This window comes from Geotrypetes seraphini, chromosome 2 (genome assembly GCF_902459505.1).
Source record: "Geotrypetes seraphini chromosome 2, aGeoSer1.1, whole genome shotgun sequence".
NCBI classification, from domain to species: Eukaryota; Metazoa; Chordata; class Amphibia; order Gymnophiona; family Dermophiidae; genus Geotrypetes; species Geotrypetes seraphini.
In genome coordinates this window covers 227,043,367-227,061,008 of record NC_047085.1, presented here as the reverse complement: position 1 = coordinate 227,061,008, position 17,642 = coordinate 227,043,367, and the positions used below count along the sequence as shown (strand labels likewise).

General features: G+C 45.6%; 1 protein-coding gene across 1 annotated transcript in view; it reads right to left on the bottom strand.

The window, feature by feature from the left end:
• The window catches only part of ST13 (ST13 Hsp70 interacting protein), a 138,375-nt gene that overhangs the window by 41,934 nt on the left and 78,799 nt on the right, over window positions 1-17,642 (bottom strand). Inside the window, 1 exon segment of the mRNA XM_033935085.1 lies at window positions 11,103-11,213. Coding sequence (XP_033790976.1) covers window positions 11,103-11,213 — 111 coding nt within the window.

Sequence of the window (17,642 nt, the reverse complement as noted above, 5' to 3'; positions counted from 1 at the left end):
AGCAATGCGGCATTCAGTCCTGGACAGGACAATGTTGTTTTCAAACGGTTGGGCGAGGAAGGGGCTCCGAACTTTGTAGCAGTTTCTACAGATGGATGGTAGCGCTATTCCTTTTTTGACTCTCCAGGCGTCCTGGTCTTTGGGTGCGACGGATCGGTTTGCTTATAAGCAGCTCTCTCATTATGCGGCCTCCTTGACCCAGTCTTTTGCTATCACTTTACGCGACTTTTTCTTTGATGCTCAGTGGGATTGGCTTTCTATCTCTCAATATCATCGTAGATTGGTGGCTTTGCAGCCTCGGCGGGATTATCAGCGGCTTTTGACATCTTGGGCCCGGGACCTGGGATGTCGCCCGAGCGGGTGGCGTTCTTGGCTCCTCTGGTGCGCCTGATATCTCGGGTGGTGCAGAGCGCCGAGCTCCAGGAATGTCACTTTCGGGTTTTACATCGGGGATATGTCTCTCAGCAGCGGGCTTTTTATTTCGGATGTGCCCCTACGGCTCTTTGTCTGAAATGTCACCGGGTTGATAACTCTTTGGCACATGGGGTGTGGCTGTGTGCATCTATTTCTGCCTTTTGGATGGAGGTCCGATGTTATTTGGAATCTTTGGTGGGTTATCGGCTCCCCCTCATCGGTGGAAGGGACTATTTTTTTGGCGGATGGCTATTTAGGCGGCCTTTCTGCAGGTGATAGCCAGCTCATTCGTAAGGGATATATTGTGGGAAAGAAATGTATTCTTACTCATTGGCTTCAGGACCTCCCCGCCCACCATCTGGTATTGGCGCAATAATATTGCATCTTTTAATGGTCTGGGAGTCCATGTCCGCTCGGTTTTCTGGATCTCAGAGCAAGCTTTTTCTGACCGTTTGGGCTTCTTATTTGGATACTCTGCCCCCTGTGATAAAGAGCCAGGTGGTCAATCGCTTGCGGAAGCCAGTTGTCCCCGTATTGCCAGTGGGTTGAGGGAGGGGTTTTGGGGGGGGGAGGTGTTGGGATGGAGCGGTTGGGGGTTGTTTCTAGTTTGGATTTGGAGGGCTCCAGGCTATCAGAGTACAGGCCTGGACTCTCGCTGGTATCTGGGATTTCTAGTTGGGTGTTACCATGATATTCTGTATTGAGGCATTGTACTGAGAAAATAATTGTGTTCTCTCTGTTCTGTGTATATCTTTCATGTTGGTGAATAAAACAGTTTTCTACTAAAATAAACCCCGGAAATTATTGGAAGCCAATGAAATTTTTGCAGAAGCGGAGAGATATGATCAAATTTACTTTTTGCAAACATCAGTCTGGCCGCAGTGTTTCTGGATCAATTGAAGTCTTTTCTTCGTCAGGCTTAAACAGACCAAATTACAATAGTCCAGCCTCAAAAGAATGATTGATTGAACAAGGACAGCAAAATGTTGCTGATGGAAACAGGATCTCACTTTCCTCAACATATGGAGACTAAAAAGCATTTTTTTAAACAAAGAATTAAGATGGTCGTTAAATGAAAGCGTACAATGGCACCCAAAACTTTACTTGCGAATTCAATTTGCAATGAGGATCCTGAGGACAACAGAATGGACGAAGGTAGCTGCTCTAATTTTGAGCCAAGCCAAAGTAATTTTGTTTTGGACTCATTCAACTTCATTTGTATAGTAAGGGCCCATGACTGAAGTTTCGTTATTACATTCTATTATATTCTCAACGAGGTTAGTGAGATATCGAGTCTATCTCAAGGAGAACAAAGATGTCATCTGCATACGTATATAGTGTTTTGCAGGGGGAATAATACGTAAAGCTTCAAAGTAGTCAAGTAATTGTTGAAAAGAATAGGTGATAAGAGGTGGATCCACTGCGGGACTCCGCTTGATGGCTTCCAAGGGGATGACATAGTGCCATTCATAATGACAGTATATGAACGAGATCGTAAGGAATTTTGAAAACCATCCTAAGGCTGTGGAATCAATACCTCGGAAAGTTGGTAAAGTCAAAATATTGTGGGTGAACGATGTCGAAGGCCGCCGATACGATCGAATCTGTAGCAGAATTGCAAACTTATTACATGATTGCAATTGCTGAACCTTTGAGATTAATGAGATCAGTAGAGATTCAGTACTGAAATTAGGTCTGAATCCATATTGGAAAGATAAAAGAATGGAAAATCTCTCCAAATATGATGAAAGCTGAGCAGATATAATGGACTAACATTTTAGTCAGTAGGGGAATATTTGCTATAGGTTGACAGTTAGATGGTGAAGATGGATATAGTCAGCTTTCTTCAATAATGGGGACAGAACAATGTGACCCATCTCTGCAGAAAAAAGACCTAATGATAAGGCAGACTTGATGAGTTTGGTAAGAGATTAAATGGCCTGAGTAGGAATTTTCTCATATAAATATTAAGGAAATGGGTCCAGAGCATATTTGCAGGATCTTAATTTATGACACAGGTTTGAGACCTGGACCTCAGATACATACTCAAAGGCTGTCCAGATTCTGTTGTCTGGAAGTGCAATTGGATTAGTATCACCCGACACCAGAGAGTTATAAGAAACTAATGATGGAAAAGAGTCTCTTATGATAGCAACCTTTTCATTAAAAATCTCGCTAAGTCATCCACTACAGGAGAAGGAGGGGTGTTTCTCAACTCAGTCCTGGAGTACCCCTTTTGCCAGTCAGGTTTTCAGGATATCCACAATGAATATGCATAAACTTGATACACTGCCTCCATTCTATGCAAATTTCTTTCATGCATATTCATTATGGATATCCTGAAAACCTGAACTAGCAAGGGAGTATTCCAGGACTGAGTTGAGAAACACTGATATAACCTACTGAAACTGAAGTTTATCTTTCCCTGACAGTAGTTCACAGGTTGCTGAGAAGGATAGGAGGGAATTTGTTGGCTTATTTGGAGTTATATCATTGTATGTTCTCTTTCTTAGCCCAGCAAAATCAGTTAGGCAATAGTGTAGCTTTTAGAATCTCTGTTAGGGTTTAATACAAAACAGTGTTCTAGCCTAGATTAGTGTTTTAGGTTGCATTTCAGGGCATAATTATCAGATTAGGGCACAAATACCTATTGAGGAAAGGCTCTGGTGTTAATTTAACTCTCTCTCACCCACCCCAAGGCAAAGCTTTTTGATTTATAGGCTCTTCAGCCTAACAGGAACAGGGCATTACTTTGGTAGGTTTTTTTTTTCTGCCCTTTCTTTATTCTTCCAGGTGTAAGTATGTCTGCACCACAGTATGGCTGGGAAACATCATATCACCAAAGCTACTGCTCAGGCTACAACTTCTGTCTCTGTTCAGACAGAAAATGTTACCCAGGCTTGAATCTCTCATGAAGGAAGTAAATGAAGTGAGAGAGGAAGTGGCAAGACTGAGAAGCATCCTTGAGAATGAGAGCTACATCGATGAAATGGTTCATGAGGCATCAAAAATTTCCAGCAGTGGGAAAGAAGAGGCTGTGCTGAGGGAAGACAGCTGGACTCAGATTACGAAACACTGTAAGATTGGTACTGTGTCTACCTCTGCCCTTGAACTGAAGAACCGGTATGCTATCCTGGAAATGGAGATGAGAGAATCCCAAGGAGAGGAAGAACCAAAGCCTTGAAATCCCCAAAATTACAAGATCCGTGACCACTAGGAGGCGTAAGGTAGTGGTAGTTGGCGATTCCCTTCTGAGGGGTACAGAAGTTTTCTTCTGCAGACCAGACATGATGTAACGAGAAGTATGCTGTCTGCCTGGTGCCAAAATCCAAGATGTTACTGAGAGCTTGCCGAGACTCATCAAACCTGATGACTATTATCCAATGCTGCTCATCCACATTGGCACTAACAATACTGCCAGGTACACCTCTAGTGAACGTATCAAAAGCGACTTTGTGGCTCTGGGAGAGGTGAAGCAGACAGGTGCGCAGGTGGTGTTCTTGTCCATCCTTCCTGTCAAGGTTAAAGGCTAGGGCAGAGAAGCTCGCATCCTGGACATGAATGCATGGTTACGCGGATGGTGTTGTCGAGAGCGTTTTGGCTACCTGGACCATGGGATGATTTTCCAAGAGATGCTGAGTAAGGATGGTGTGTATCTATTAAAGAAGGGAAGAAGTATCTTTGGCAGCAGGCTGGCTAATCTACTGAAGAGGCTTTAAACTAGAAGTGATGGGGCAGGGTGATCAAAGCTCCCAGGTAAGTATACAGCCCTCATGTAAGCAAATCACTGAATATCTCTACATCAGTGGTATCAAACTCAAACCCTTTGCAGGGCCACATTTTGGATTTGTAAGTACTTGGAGGGCCTCAGAAAAAAAGTTAATGTCTTATTAAAGAAATGACAATTTTGCATGAGGTAAAAACTCTTTGAAGTTCATAAATCTCTCTTTTTGGCTAAGTCTTAATAATAATATTGAAATTTATAGCTAAATAGACATATGATCAAGAAACTATTTTATTTTACTTTTGTGATTATAATAAACATAGCGAGGGCCTCAAAATAGTACCTGGCGGGACGCGAGTTTGAGACCACTGCTCTACACGGATGGGAAAAGGGGTTTAATATTAAAATGGGTATGGAGAGGGTTCATGCAAAAGCAAAGGTTCTAGACTTTTAAAAAAATTAACTTTGTTCAGATGGGGGATTACTTCAAGGAGTTGTTCTCTGGATGGGAATGTCTGGAAGGAGTGGAATGCAGTGGGCAAAACTGAAAGGAGTAATTATAAGAGCGACAAACCTTTTTATGAGGCAAGCAAGAGGGAAAAGAAGGCCATTTGGTTCTCAAAAGTAGTAGCTGAGAAGGCAAAGAATAAGAGGTTAGCTTTCATAAACTACAAAAGATCACAGAAAGACAGGCAAAAATATCTGTAAAAGTTAAGAGGCTGGTCGTGAAGCCAGGGAAACAAAAATGCAAATGGAAGAAAAAATAGCTGAAATGGTAAGACAAGACATTTTTTAGATATGTTAGTGAAGGAAGAAGTGCAAAAGTGGCATTGTGAGACTCAAAGGCGAAGGGGAGAAATATGTAGAACCTGATAAAGAAAAGGCTGAATTGCTTAAACAAATATTTCTGTTCCGTGTATCACACGACTGAAACGCTGGTAGAAGGACCACAGACAACAAACATGAATAGGGATTGAAGATGATAGGGGATGATCGATTTCAGAGGGTTGTGTTCATAAGGAGCTAGCTAAAATAAAAGTAGACAAAGTGATGGGGCCAGATGGTGTACATCTAAGGTGCTGAAGGAACTTAGGGGATTCTGGTGGTTCCACTGACTGACTTTTTGCAATGAGTGGTACCAGAGGACGGGAGAAGGGTGGATGTGGTCCTTCTCTACAAAAGTGGAAGTAAGGAAGAAGTAGGGGATTACAGGCTGGTAAGTCTGACTTCTGTGGTAAGCAAATTAATGGAAATGCTTTTAAAACAGAGAATGGTCAAGTTTCTGGAATCCTAGTGGACGAGGAGGCAACATGGGAATTCACTAGAGGTAGGTCTTATCAAATAAATGTCCATAAAAACAAATGTCCATAAAACAAAAGCAATATTTTTCTCATGGAATCAAGGAACAAAGTAGTTACTCCTTTTATTATTAACAACATTCATATAGACTTAGTCTCTTCATTAAAATACATAGGGGTCACTATTGCCGAAAATTTTTCCTATCATGAACATATAAATAACACTATCAAATCTTGCCTCTACCGACTGCGAATGATCCGCTCAATTTCTAAATTTCTGGAACCTAAATCTTTAAATATTTTAATACACTCACTGATTATAACAAAGCTTGTCTATTGTAACGCGTTACTAATCAACATTACACAAAAAGAAAAAGAACGTTTTACAAATAATTCAAAATATTGCAGTCAAACTTTTACACAATGGTAAAAAGTACGACCATGTAACTCCTTACTTGATTGAGTCGCACTGGCTCCCCATTACTCATTGTATAAAATTTTATTGCTGGTATTTAAAACTTTATCCACAATACTCATTGTATAAAATTTTATTGCTGGTATTTAAAACTTTATCCACAAGTGAACCATCATTTATAAATCGGATGCTTATCCCGTACAATTTATCACGCACTCTTTGATCTTTAGCACAAGGATTACTGGTAGTCCCTTCTTTAAAAGTGGTAGGTACCAGACGTCATGATAGTTTTCAATTGTGGCCCCCCCAAACTTGGAACTCTCTACCACAATATATAAGAGATGAAAAGGAACTCAGTCTCTTTAAAAATAAATTAAAAACTTTCCTTTTTAAAGATGCTTTTAGTCTCTAAAACAAATATCTTTTAATAGTGTAGCTAGTCATCCCTCCTTATGTTTTTTTCCTTGAATGTTCCCTCTGTCTTCTTTTCAAAATACTTATTATGTAACTTTTCCCTTTTAATCATTTGTGTCTTGTTTCGTCTGTTTATGAGTCTGTTTTTTTACCTTTTATATAATATTATTTTGTATGTTTTTTAAAATGTTTATATATCTTATTGTAAATCGCTTAGTAAATTATGGATAGGCGATTCATCAAATTAAAAAATAAACAATAAACAATAAATCTGTTCGATTTCATTGACATGGGTGACCAGAGAATGGGATAGAGGGAGTGCGCTAGATGTGGGTGTAATTAGATTTTAGGCAAAGCCTTTGACAGTGTTCCACACAGACATCTAAATAAACTGAGTGCCCTCGAGATGGGTCCCAAAGTGACGGTCTAGGTCAAGAACTGGTTGAGTGGAAGGCGACAGAGGATAGTGATCAATGGAGATCACTCTGAGGAAAAGGATGTTACCAGTTCTTGGGCCTGTTTCTTTTTAAAAATTTTTATAAACTATATTGCTGTAGAGCTATCAGGGTAAGATTTGTCTCTTTGTGGATGATACCAAAATCTGCAAAAGATACCCAGGATGGTGTGTGAATAACATGAAGAAAGACTTGGAAAAGCTTGAAGAATGGTCTGAATTTTTTTTTTTTTTTGGCGGGGGAAGAACTTATGTGCACAACAGAAGAGCAGGACTTGGGTGTGATTGTATGTGATGATCTTAAGGTGGTTGAAAAGGTGACAGCAAAAGCTAGAAGGAATCTAGGGTGCATAGGTATAGCCAGTAGGGAGAGGTATGGCAAGTAGGAAAAAGGAGGTATTGATGCCCCTGTATAAGACTCTGGTGAGACCTCATTTAGAATATTGTGTACAATTCTGGAGGCCGCACCTTCAAAAATATATAGAAAGGATGGAGCTGGTCCAAAGGAAGGCTATTAAAATGATATGTGGTCTTCATCATAAGGCGTATGGGGACAGACTTAAAGATCTCAATATGTACACTTTGGAGGAAAGGCGAGAGAGGGGAGATATGATAGAGATGTTTAAATACCTAGGTGGCATAAATGTACATTAATCTAGTCTCTCATTTGAAAGGAAGCTCTGGAATGAGAGGGCACAGGACGAAGTTAAGAGATGACAGGTTCAGGAGTAATCTAAGAAAATATTTTTTTCACAGAAAGGGTGGTAGATGCGTGGAACAGTCTCCCGGTAGAGGTGATGGAGACAGACACTGTGTCTGATTTCAAGAAAGCCTGGGATAGGCACATGGGATCTCTTAGAGAGAGGAAGAGATAATGGTTAATGCAGATGAGTAGATTGGATAGGCCATTTGTCGTTTATTTGCCATCATGTTTTATGTTTCTATGATGTCAAGAGTGCTTCTTGTGGGACACTGTGGAGGAAGATCCTGCTGACTGGGGACACTAGGCACCCCCAAAACTCTGCCTCAAGCCTTGAAATGATATCTGGACCAAAGGTCATCCCAAGTACTGGCAAAAGCACCTAGAACCACAAAAATTACCTCAACCTGACCCTCTTGGGGACCCTTGGCTTGCTGTCTGGCAAAGATTTTGGTTTAAGGCATTTCAGATCAGGTACTTGAGTGGTTTATCTCGTATTTTACAGATTGCTCGTCCAAAGTGTCATTCAATGGTTCTTCTGCTACATGCCCTAATAGCTTTGGCATTCCATAGGATTCTATTCTTTCTCCTCTTCTTTTTAATATCTTTCTGGTCTGAAACTTAGTGCTGCTCATAAGCGAGCACTGAGCAGTAAAAATCTGTGCTGGTTCTATCTTGAATTCTTGGAGAGACTGTGTAATAATCTCAAAAAATGTTAAGGGCTTAAACACAGTTCAGTCCTCCCTGAGATCCAGGGCTGCCACCTGGTCAATACCTGGACCTCCCAGATGAGATACAGAGTCTCCTACTACACAGGAGCCAGACTGGGAAAGTAAAGGCATAGATAAAGAATCCACTTCATTCCAGTCCTCTTCTGACTGAACCCCCATATCTTGTGCATAGCTCTGCTGTGGGGAAACTGCGCTCTTAGACTGGGAGGGGAAACTCCTGGTGCTGCCACTACTGCAACCCCGGAAGGTTCCATGCAGCCACTGTAACCCAAATAAGTTTTGTACATCATGCTAATATATTCTAGAGCAAAGCCTGACCAGGACACACAGAGGGCCACTGTAGGCGCTCCCGTGTCCCTTTCTGGAGTTTAAAGGTAGCTGCACTTCGGTGGGGATGCACCTCTTCCGTTTCCCGGTTCCAAACAGGATTTTTGACCATCTGGGATCCCATACCCACAGAGGGACTAGATGTGGTGAAGCTAGTGGCTCCTGCCCTTCCCCCTCCCCCCCCAATTATGTGCCGCATGGCACATGGGACACGGACAGACCTTGGCCAGCCAGCCAGTGCAAATCTAGCATGAATCCTGGGTATCCTGGACTAAGGAGTCCAACTATCATGATTTTGAGCCAAATCAAGGTGTTTTGAGGTAGCTACAGGCTTTTATTCAAAAATTGGCAATTCCAAGATGGCTGCTGTAGCAGTGATTTTGGTGCCAAAAAACAACCCGTGGGAGCTAAATAAGTAGTCAAACAATTCTGGGAATAGGATTTTAGAGGTGGGGGCCCTATCCCTAGCCACAAAAACCTTTAAAACTCACTTTTAAAGACTCCCTGATTTTTCTCATAGGCTATACAACCTGTACTCACTGTGCCATGCAGGTGCTGGGAGCTGACTAAGCTAGAATTGTATCCAGACTAAAGAAAGAACTTTCTGCCTGAGACAAGCCTGGACACCGGATAGCTTGCCTCTTCACACAGCCCCTCAGTCCTACCAATAGACTGGGACTTAACCCCCACAGAACTCATGCATCAAATGGGAGGGGAGGGAGGAAATGAAGTCAGTACCCAATTGTGGTAGAAAACCACTATGGCACCCACTCAGTCTGTGCTCAAGCTCTCTGCGCACAAAACCTGAAAAAAGCCCTGCACTCAATGGTCCCTGAGCTTCCAGACTGTTGGTGTAGGCTGGCCAAGCAGGTGCTCTGCAAAGCAGGCTGCCTCTTGGCTACAGACTTTTGCCTTCAGAGTCTGTGTCCTCTCGCAGTCAGAGTTGTCCCGAAACTGGAATCCTATGCAGCACCAAAAAGCCTCACAAATGGATGAAAACCTGAAATTAAAGGAAAAATAAACATGAACAGAATAGACAGGATCCTACCATCTCAAATGTAGAGAAAAACTGAGGAATTGCAGGACAGCCCAGAGTGATGGGAGATGGAACAGAAAAATGTAAATGAGGCTCTCTACATAGGATCTTGCAATCAGAGGTTTACACCCAACAGGTTCAAGACAGATGTTCCTATTGCAGTAGAAAACATGAAAGTGAAGAAATAGGAAGTATATCTATATCTATATATATATACTTCCTATCTTTATTCATTTTGAAGTGCAATATTATACAATCATATTACACTATAATAGCACCTAAATTCAATCAAATTGTAATCTATGATAAATATATATATCAACCCCCCATCTTCAACTTCAAAAATTGCACTCAAATTAAAGATTAAAAAAATATATTCCAACCCCCCTCCCATCCCCCCCACCCTGGACGTGCATGATCAAGGGGCAAAATCAACAACAATCACTCTGCAATATTTTGTCAATGGCTCCCAAATATCCAGAAACTTCTTATAATGTCCCTGTTGTATAGCTATAATACGTTCCATTTTAAAGACGTGACACAGAGACTCCCACCAAAAGGTATAGTTTAATCGATGCCAATTTTTCCAATTCCTTAAAATAAGCTGTATGGCAATCCCTGTCATAATAAAGAGAAGTTTGTTATTGTGAGACGATATTTGACTTTTAGCTCTCATTAAAGTGCCAAATAGCACAGTGTTATATGTTAGTGCCACTGGATTTTCCAGTACTTTGTTCACCTGATCCCAAATGGATCTCCAAAATTGAAGTATCAAGGGACAATAATATAATAGATGATCTAACGTCCCAGGTTTCAAGATGGCAGTGCCAGCATCAATTAGACTTGGAACTATCTAATTTCTGTAATGTAACCGGAGTCCAAAATACTCTATGTAACAAGAAAAACCATGTTTGTCTCATAAATGCAGACACCGTACATCTCATCCTCCAAGTCCAGATTTGTGGCCATTGAGATGCAGTAATCTGATGCATTATCTCAATGCTCCAAATGTCATAAAGACCAGTTTTCGGTTTCTTATTAGGAAGCTAATATTAAACAATCACTAATATATCACAACAATTATGATCGGTTGTCTCTATATAGAAGCACAACCTAGGCACACGCAGGTAGATGATTCCTTTCCTCCACTGCCTTTGCTTAGTGTATTAACCCAATTGTTTGGTTTTTACATGTTTAGTCTGGACTAATTTCAGATAGAAGATTAATAAGACGAAAGCTCCCCTCAGAACACTAATTTGCTACAGACAGCTATGCATATTGTTCAGCTGCTCTAAGTACTCAGCAGTGAAGCCATGCAAACTCTGTTCTGTGGGCAGTTCTTTGTATAAAAACCTTAATCCCTCAAATTCTGGGAGGAAGCTGACTTTTCAACAGTCCTCTAAAGTGTGTGAATATGAAATCTCCTTAAAAAAAAAAAAAGTTAGGTGAGATGGGGAGTATTTGATCCACTATAGTTAACATATAGGAAAAAGAGCACTGATCCACTATAGTTAACATTCGTGTCCTTTGACCTAATCAAAAACTGCATCTTCAAAACATACGCTCTCTCCAGGAAAGCAGCAACGTACCTGTGCGCCTTTCCTCGCCACTTATAGGGCTGTGCAGAATCAGGATTGATATCAATAGCTCTGTCACAATCCCGGATTGCAGCATTTGGCTTCTGCAGTTTCACATATACACTGAAAAAGTTATGGAAGATCACTTAGGATGCAAGCTCCTTAAATAGAAGAACTACTGATACACCAGCAAATGATAAGGAAGGAAGACACTATGAACAAATGCAACCTCCCCCACCCTCTTCTTTTTTCAAATGAGCAACATCTATTTCAGTCTTTTGAGCATGACTGCACTTTCAGGACTTTGAGAAACTGTATAAAGTCACAAATATTCAGAGAACCCAGGCAAGACAGTATTACCATAATCAAACTATTAACTAAAGTCTGCTGAAGGGTTTTTGGTTTGTTTTTGTTTTTTTTGATTCAAGAAAACAATGCAGCAGCCAGATTCCATGAAGAAAACAGGATTTTCTTGCTAAAGAAAGTAGTGGCAGTAAATTATGAATTAGATGCCTAGGCCCAGGCCTTGAGGGCCCCCAATGAGTCACGTTATCAAGCTATCCCTCAAATATGCATGAGATTTGCATGCCCCTTACCTCCATCTATATATATAAAATCGGAGGTATGTGTGTGTGTGTGTGTATGTGCCGCGATCACGCAAAAACGGCTTGACCGATTTGAACGAAACTTGGTATGCAGATCCCTCACTACCTGGGGTGATATGTTCTGGGGGTCTCGCGGCCCACCTGCACACGTGGGCGGAGCTACAAACAGAAAATCAGATTTCACCCATTCATGTCAATGGAAAAAATGTAAAAAGCTGCCAACGCAAAAACGGCTTGCCCGATTTGAACGAAACTTGGTATGCAGATTAGAGAATGACACGGTGAAAAAATTGGTCCCCGTCACCGCCCCGTCCCCGTCTCACCATCCTCTGCACCGCCCCGTCACCGCCATTCCCTTCACCGCCCCGTCACCGCCACTGCCACCCCATTCACCGCCCCGTCACCGCCACTGCAACCCCATGCACCGCCCCGTCACCGTCACCGCTGCATACATAAAAGCCTCGAACGGGTACGATTTTATATACTTTTCTTTATTTACGTATAAAGGAAACATTCTTTAAAACTTTAAAACTTAGTTAAATATTAGTTAATAACTATACAAAAACAAAACACGCAGAGAAAAAATTAATTAATATAAATTCTCAAAACTGACACATTTTGATCACTAAATTTAAAATAGTTATTTTTCATACAATTTTTCAATCACTAATCTTCCACCACCCCTGGGGCTAGCAATGCAAAAACAAACACGACATGTACCGTATTTTCGCGGATATAACGCGCGCGTTATACGTGATTTTACGTACCGCGCATACCCCTCGCGCGTTATATGCCTGAGCGCGGTATACAAAAGTTTTTAAACATAGTTCCCACCCCGCCCGACGCCCGATTCACCCCCCCAGCAGGACCGCTCGCACCCCCACCCCGAACGACCGCTCGCATGCGCTCCCACCCGCATCCACGATCGGAGCAAGAGGGAGCCCAAGCCCTCTTGCCCGGCCGACTCCCCGACGTCCGATACATCCCCCCCCCGGCAGGACCACTCGCACCCTCACCCCGAAGGACCGCCGACTCCCCAACAATATCGGGCCAGGAGGGAGCCCAAACCCTCCTGGCCACGGCGACCCCCTAACCCCACCCCGCACTACATTACGGGCAGGAGGGATCCCAGGCCCTCCTGCCCTCGACGCAAACCCCCCTCCCTCCAACGACCGCCCCCCCCCAAGAACCTCCGCCCGTCCCCCAGCCGACCCGCGACCCCCCTGGCCGACCCCCACGACACCCCCACCCGCCTTCCCCGTACCTTTGTGTAGTTGGGCCAGAAGGGAGCCCAAACCCTCCTGGCCACGGCGACCCCCTAACCCCACCCCCCACCACATTACGGGCAGGAGGGATCCCAGGCCCTCCTGCCCTCGACGCAAACCCCCCTCCCCCCCAGCCGACCCGCGACCCCCCTGGCCGACCCCCACGACCCCCCCACCCCCCTTCCCCGTACCTTTGGAAGTTGGCCGGACAGACGGGAGCCAAACCCGCCTGTCCGGCAGGCAGCCAACGAAGGAATGAGGCCGGATTGGCCCATCCGTCCTAAAGCTCCGCCTACTGGTGGGGCCTAAGGCGCGTGGGCCAATCAGAATAGGCCCTGGAGCCTTAGGTCCCACCTGGGGGCGCGGCCTGAGGCACATGGGCCAAACCCGACCATGTGTCTCAGGCCCCGCCCCCAGGTGGGACCTAAGGCTCCAGGGCCTATTCTGATTGGCCCACGCGCCTTAAGCCCCACCAGTAGGCGGAGCTTTAGGACGGATGGGCCAATCCGGCCTCATTCCTTCGTTGGCTGCCTGCCGGACAGGCGGGTTTGGCTCCCATCTGTCCGGCCAACTTCCAAAGGTACGGGGAAGGGGGGTGGGGGGGTCGTGGGGGTCGGCCAGGGGGGTCGCGGGTCGGCTGGGGGGGAGGGGGGTTTGCGTCGAGGGCAGGAGGGCCTGGGATCCCTCCTGCCCGTAATGTAGTGCGGGGTGGGGTTAGGGGGTCGCCGTGGCCAGGAGGGTTTGGGCTCCCTTCTGGCCCAACTACACAAAGGTACGGGGAAGGCGGGTGGGGGTGTCGTGGGGGTCGGCCAGGGGGGTCGCGGGTCGGCTGGGGGACGGGCGGAGGTTCTTGGGGGGGGGCGGTCGTTGGGGGGAGGGGGTTTGCGTCGAGGGCAGGAGGGCCTGGGATCCCTCCTGCCCGTAATGTAGTGCGGGGTGGGGTTAGGGGGTCGCCGTGGCCAGGAGGGTTTGGGCTCCCTCCTGGCCCGATATTGTTGGGGAGTCGGCGGTCCTTCGGGGTGAGGGTGCGAGTGGTCCTGCCGGGGGGGGGGATGTATCGGACGTCGGGGGGGGCATCAGGCTTTCAGGATGGGGACAGACCTTCAAGGGGGGACAGGACTTCAAGGGAGGACAGTGCACGGAAGTCAGGGGGGTGAACGGAGAGTCGGGACAGCGCACGGAAAGTCAGGGCGGGCGAAAGGAGAGTCGGGTAGCATGCGCGTTATATGCCTGAGCGCGGTATAGAAAAGTTTTTGTACATATCATCGTGATTTCTGCGCGCTATACCCCTGTGCGCGTTTTACAATGGTGCGCGTTATATCCGCGAAAATACGGTACTTTAAATGCTTACAATGTTAGCCTACATGGTAAGTAGACGCGGCCGCTGTACCTAATCGCGGCAAAGATCTCCCTGCCGTGATTAGCATAGTGACCGCGGCTACGGCTGCAAGTCTCCCCTCCCCCCAGCGATCACGGCAGGAGGGCACCCAACCCCTCCTGTAGACCCCCCCCCAACGGCCCTCCCGACAATCGCAGCAGAAGGGTACCCAACCCCTCCTGCCGGTCCTCCCAATGGCCTCCCCTAAGATCGCCGGCAGGAGGGTACCCAACCCCTCCTGCTGGACCCCCCCCCCAACGAACCCTCCCACCCCGGAACCCCCTTAGTCTTACTTTCCAAGTTGGACCGGACGGCTCCTCGCACGTATGGCCAGCAGGCTTGCCTCCGTCCAAATGAGGCGGGCCCACCCCTACCCTGCCCAACCCACAGGATCCTAGGGCCTGATTGGTCTAGGCACCTAAAGCCACTCCCGCTATAGGAGGGGCCTTAGGTGCTTGGGCCAATCAGGCCCTAGGATCCTGTGGGTTAGGCAGGGGAGGGGAGGGGCGGGCCCGCCTCATTTGGACGGAGGCAGGCCTGCTGGCCAGACGAGCGAGGAGCTGACCGGTCCAACTTGGAAAGTAAGACTATGGGTGGTGTTTCGGGATGGCGGGGTTTGTTGGGGGAGGGTCCGGCAGGAGGGGTTGGGCACCCTCCTATTGGCGATATAGGGGGCCGTTGGGGGTGCCGGCAGGAGGGGTTGGGCACCCTCCTACCAGTGATCATAGGGGGGCTGTTGGGGAACTGGCAGGAGGGGTTGGATATCCTCCTGCTGCGATCGTCGGGGGGGCTGTTGGGGTAGGCAGGAGGGGATGGGTACCCTCCTGCCGCGATCGTTGGGGAGGGCTGGTTCTGTCGGCATGAAGGGCTGAGCACCTTCCTGCCGGCGATCGTCGGGGGGGGGGGGGCGGGTTCTATTGGCAGGAAGGGTTGATCTGACAAATGAGGAGCACGGTGAAACACAGGTAAATAGCGGTTCCTAGAAGGGGGTACATTGGCCTGCGGGGACAAATCTTTTCACCGTTTTTGCGGGCGGTGAAAACTTTTGTCCCCGTGTCTGCGGCGATTTGGCTTTGGAGTCTCCATAACCCGCAGCCAAACCGCAGCCACGCCGCAGCTCCCTGCGGGGATCGCTCCCCGTGTCATTCTCTAATGCAGATCCCTCACTACCTGGGGTGATATGTTCTGGGGGGTCTCGCGGCCCACCTGCACACGTGGGCGGAGCTACAAACTGAAAATCAGATTTCACCCATTCATGTCAATGGAAAAAATGTAAAAAGCTGCCAACGCAAAAACGGCTTGCCCGATTTGAACGAAACTTGGTATGCAGATCCCTCACTACCTGGGGTGATATGTTCTGGGGGTCTCGCGGCCCACCTGCACACGTGGGCGGAGCTACAAACAGAAAATCAGATTTCACCCATTCATGTCAATGGAAAAAATGTAAAAAGCTGCCAACGCAAAAACGGCTTGCCCGATTTGAACGAAACTTGCAACACATCTTCCTTTTCAGTTTAAGAGATTGCAAATTCCAGTGAGACTTGCATTCTCTATCACAATCAACAAATCACAGGGACAGACTATTACATACTGTGGAGTGGATTTAAGATCCCCCTGTTTTTCCCATGGACAACTCTATGTTGCTTGCTCAAGGGTGGGTTCACCCAAGAATTTATATGTTCTTGCTCCTGGAGGTGAAACTAAAAATGTTGTTTATAATCAAGTTTTGTCTTAGTTGTATTGTATTCATTTTGTCAAATATTTCACATTATAATTTGAATATTGTACTTTTTATAAAGCTGTAAAAAAATAATTTCATTCACCACTAAAAAGTATCTTTATTTGAATCCATTTACAGTGTTATTGCTATAATTAAATACCCGTGCAACGCCGGGGCATCAGCTAGTCATATATAAGTCTCATGTGTATTCATGAGGGATTATCCTGAAAACACAGCCTATTGTTAGCACATAAGTACTGGGAATGAAGACCAAGGACCTAAGATAAGGAAAACTGGTGATTTACCCCCTCTTCTACGAAACTGCGATAGCAGTTTCTAGTGCAGAGAGCCGCGCTGAAAGTTCCTATGAGCGTCAGGAGCAGCGCGGCTCCCTGCGCTAGAAACTGCTATCGCAGTTTAATTTTTGGAGGTTGAGTTTAGTTTTCATCTTATCTTATTGCATTAATGCATAACAAGCAAACATAAGATGCACAAAAAGCAATATCACAAAGCTCTGTAAACAATACAAGTCCGCTAACAACTAGTGTAAAAGAAAAATATACCATTAATTAACTCAAACCTAATATATGGTATATACTCGGGTGACCCTTCCAACCCCCAACCCCTCAAAAAGAAAAAAATAAGGGAAAAAGGTTGACTCGAATATAAACCAAGATTAGAAATTTGGGTGATCCTGGTGAGAATTCATGAGGTCATCCAGGCCCTTGTCAAACAATAACTGCCTCTTAAAGGGAAGTCTAGTCAAAGTAGTCATGGAAGCGGAATCACCAGCCCATTGCCTGATCCAGAGCATCCTGCAGGAAGAAATGGAGTATGCCGATGCCTTTGCCAAAACGTAATACAATGCGTTAGCAACATAATCTGACGAGCCAAAAAATGTTGAGGAGGAGGATCCACAGCCTCACTCTCTAGCATGTGCAGTTGAGAAAGACAGGCGTGCGTGACAAAGTATGTCGCTGAAACAGCTGCATCAAAGTCTCTGGAAGATCACATCCACATAGTGGCTCTGCATATCTTTAAGCACAACACAACTTTCACTGGGTAAAGAGGTGTGCTTAGTCACCTGCACAACCAAAGAATCCATCCTAGGCTGTCTCAGAAGCTGCTGGCACTCCTATGCCAGAGGATACGAGACATGGTCTTCGCTCTCTTAAGAGCATCTTCCGGAGAATCAAATTGCTCAGAAATCAGAATGCTCATATCAGGGTGCCAGGGAAAGGTGGATGACTGCGAGTGCACACTACAAAGCCAGGAAGAAGACGTGGACGAAGTCAGCCGAGTGACTAAATTCAACTCCTGCAAAGACATAAGAACATAAGAATTGCCGCTGCTGTGTCAGACCAGTGGTCCATCGTGCCCAGCAGTCCTTTCCCGCAGTGGCCCTTAGGTAAGTTCTGGTCTAGCAGGAACTTGTCTAACTTTGTCTTGAATCCCTGGAGGGTGTTTTCCCCTATGACAGCCTCCGGAAGAGCGTTCAAATTTTCCACCACTCTGGGTGTAAAAGAACTTCTTTATATTTGTAAGGAATCGATCCCCTTTTAACTTTAGAGAGTGCCCTCTCGT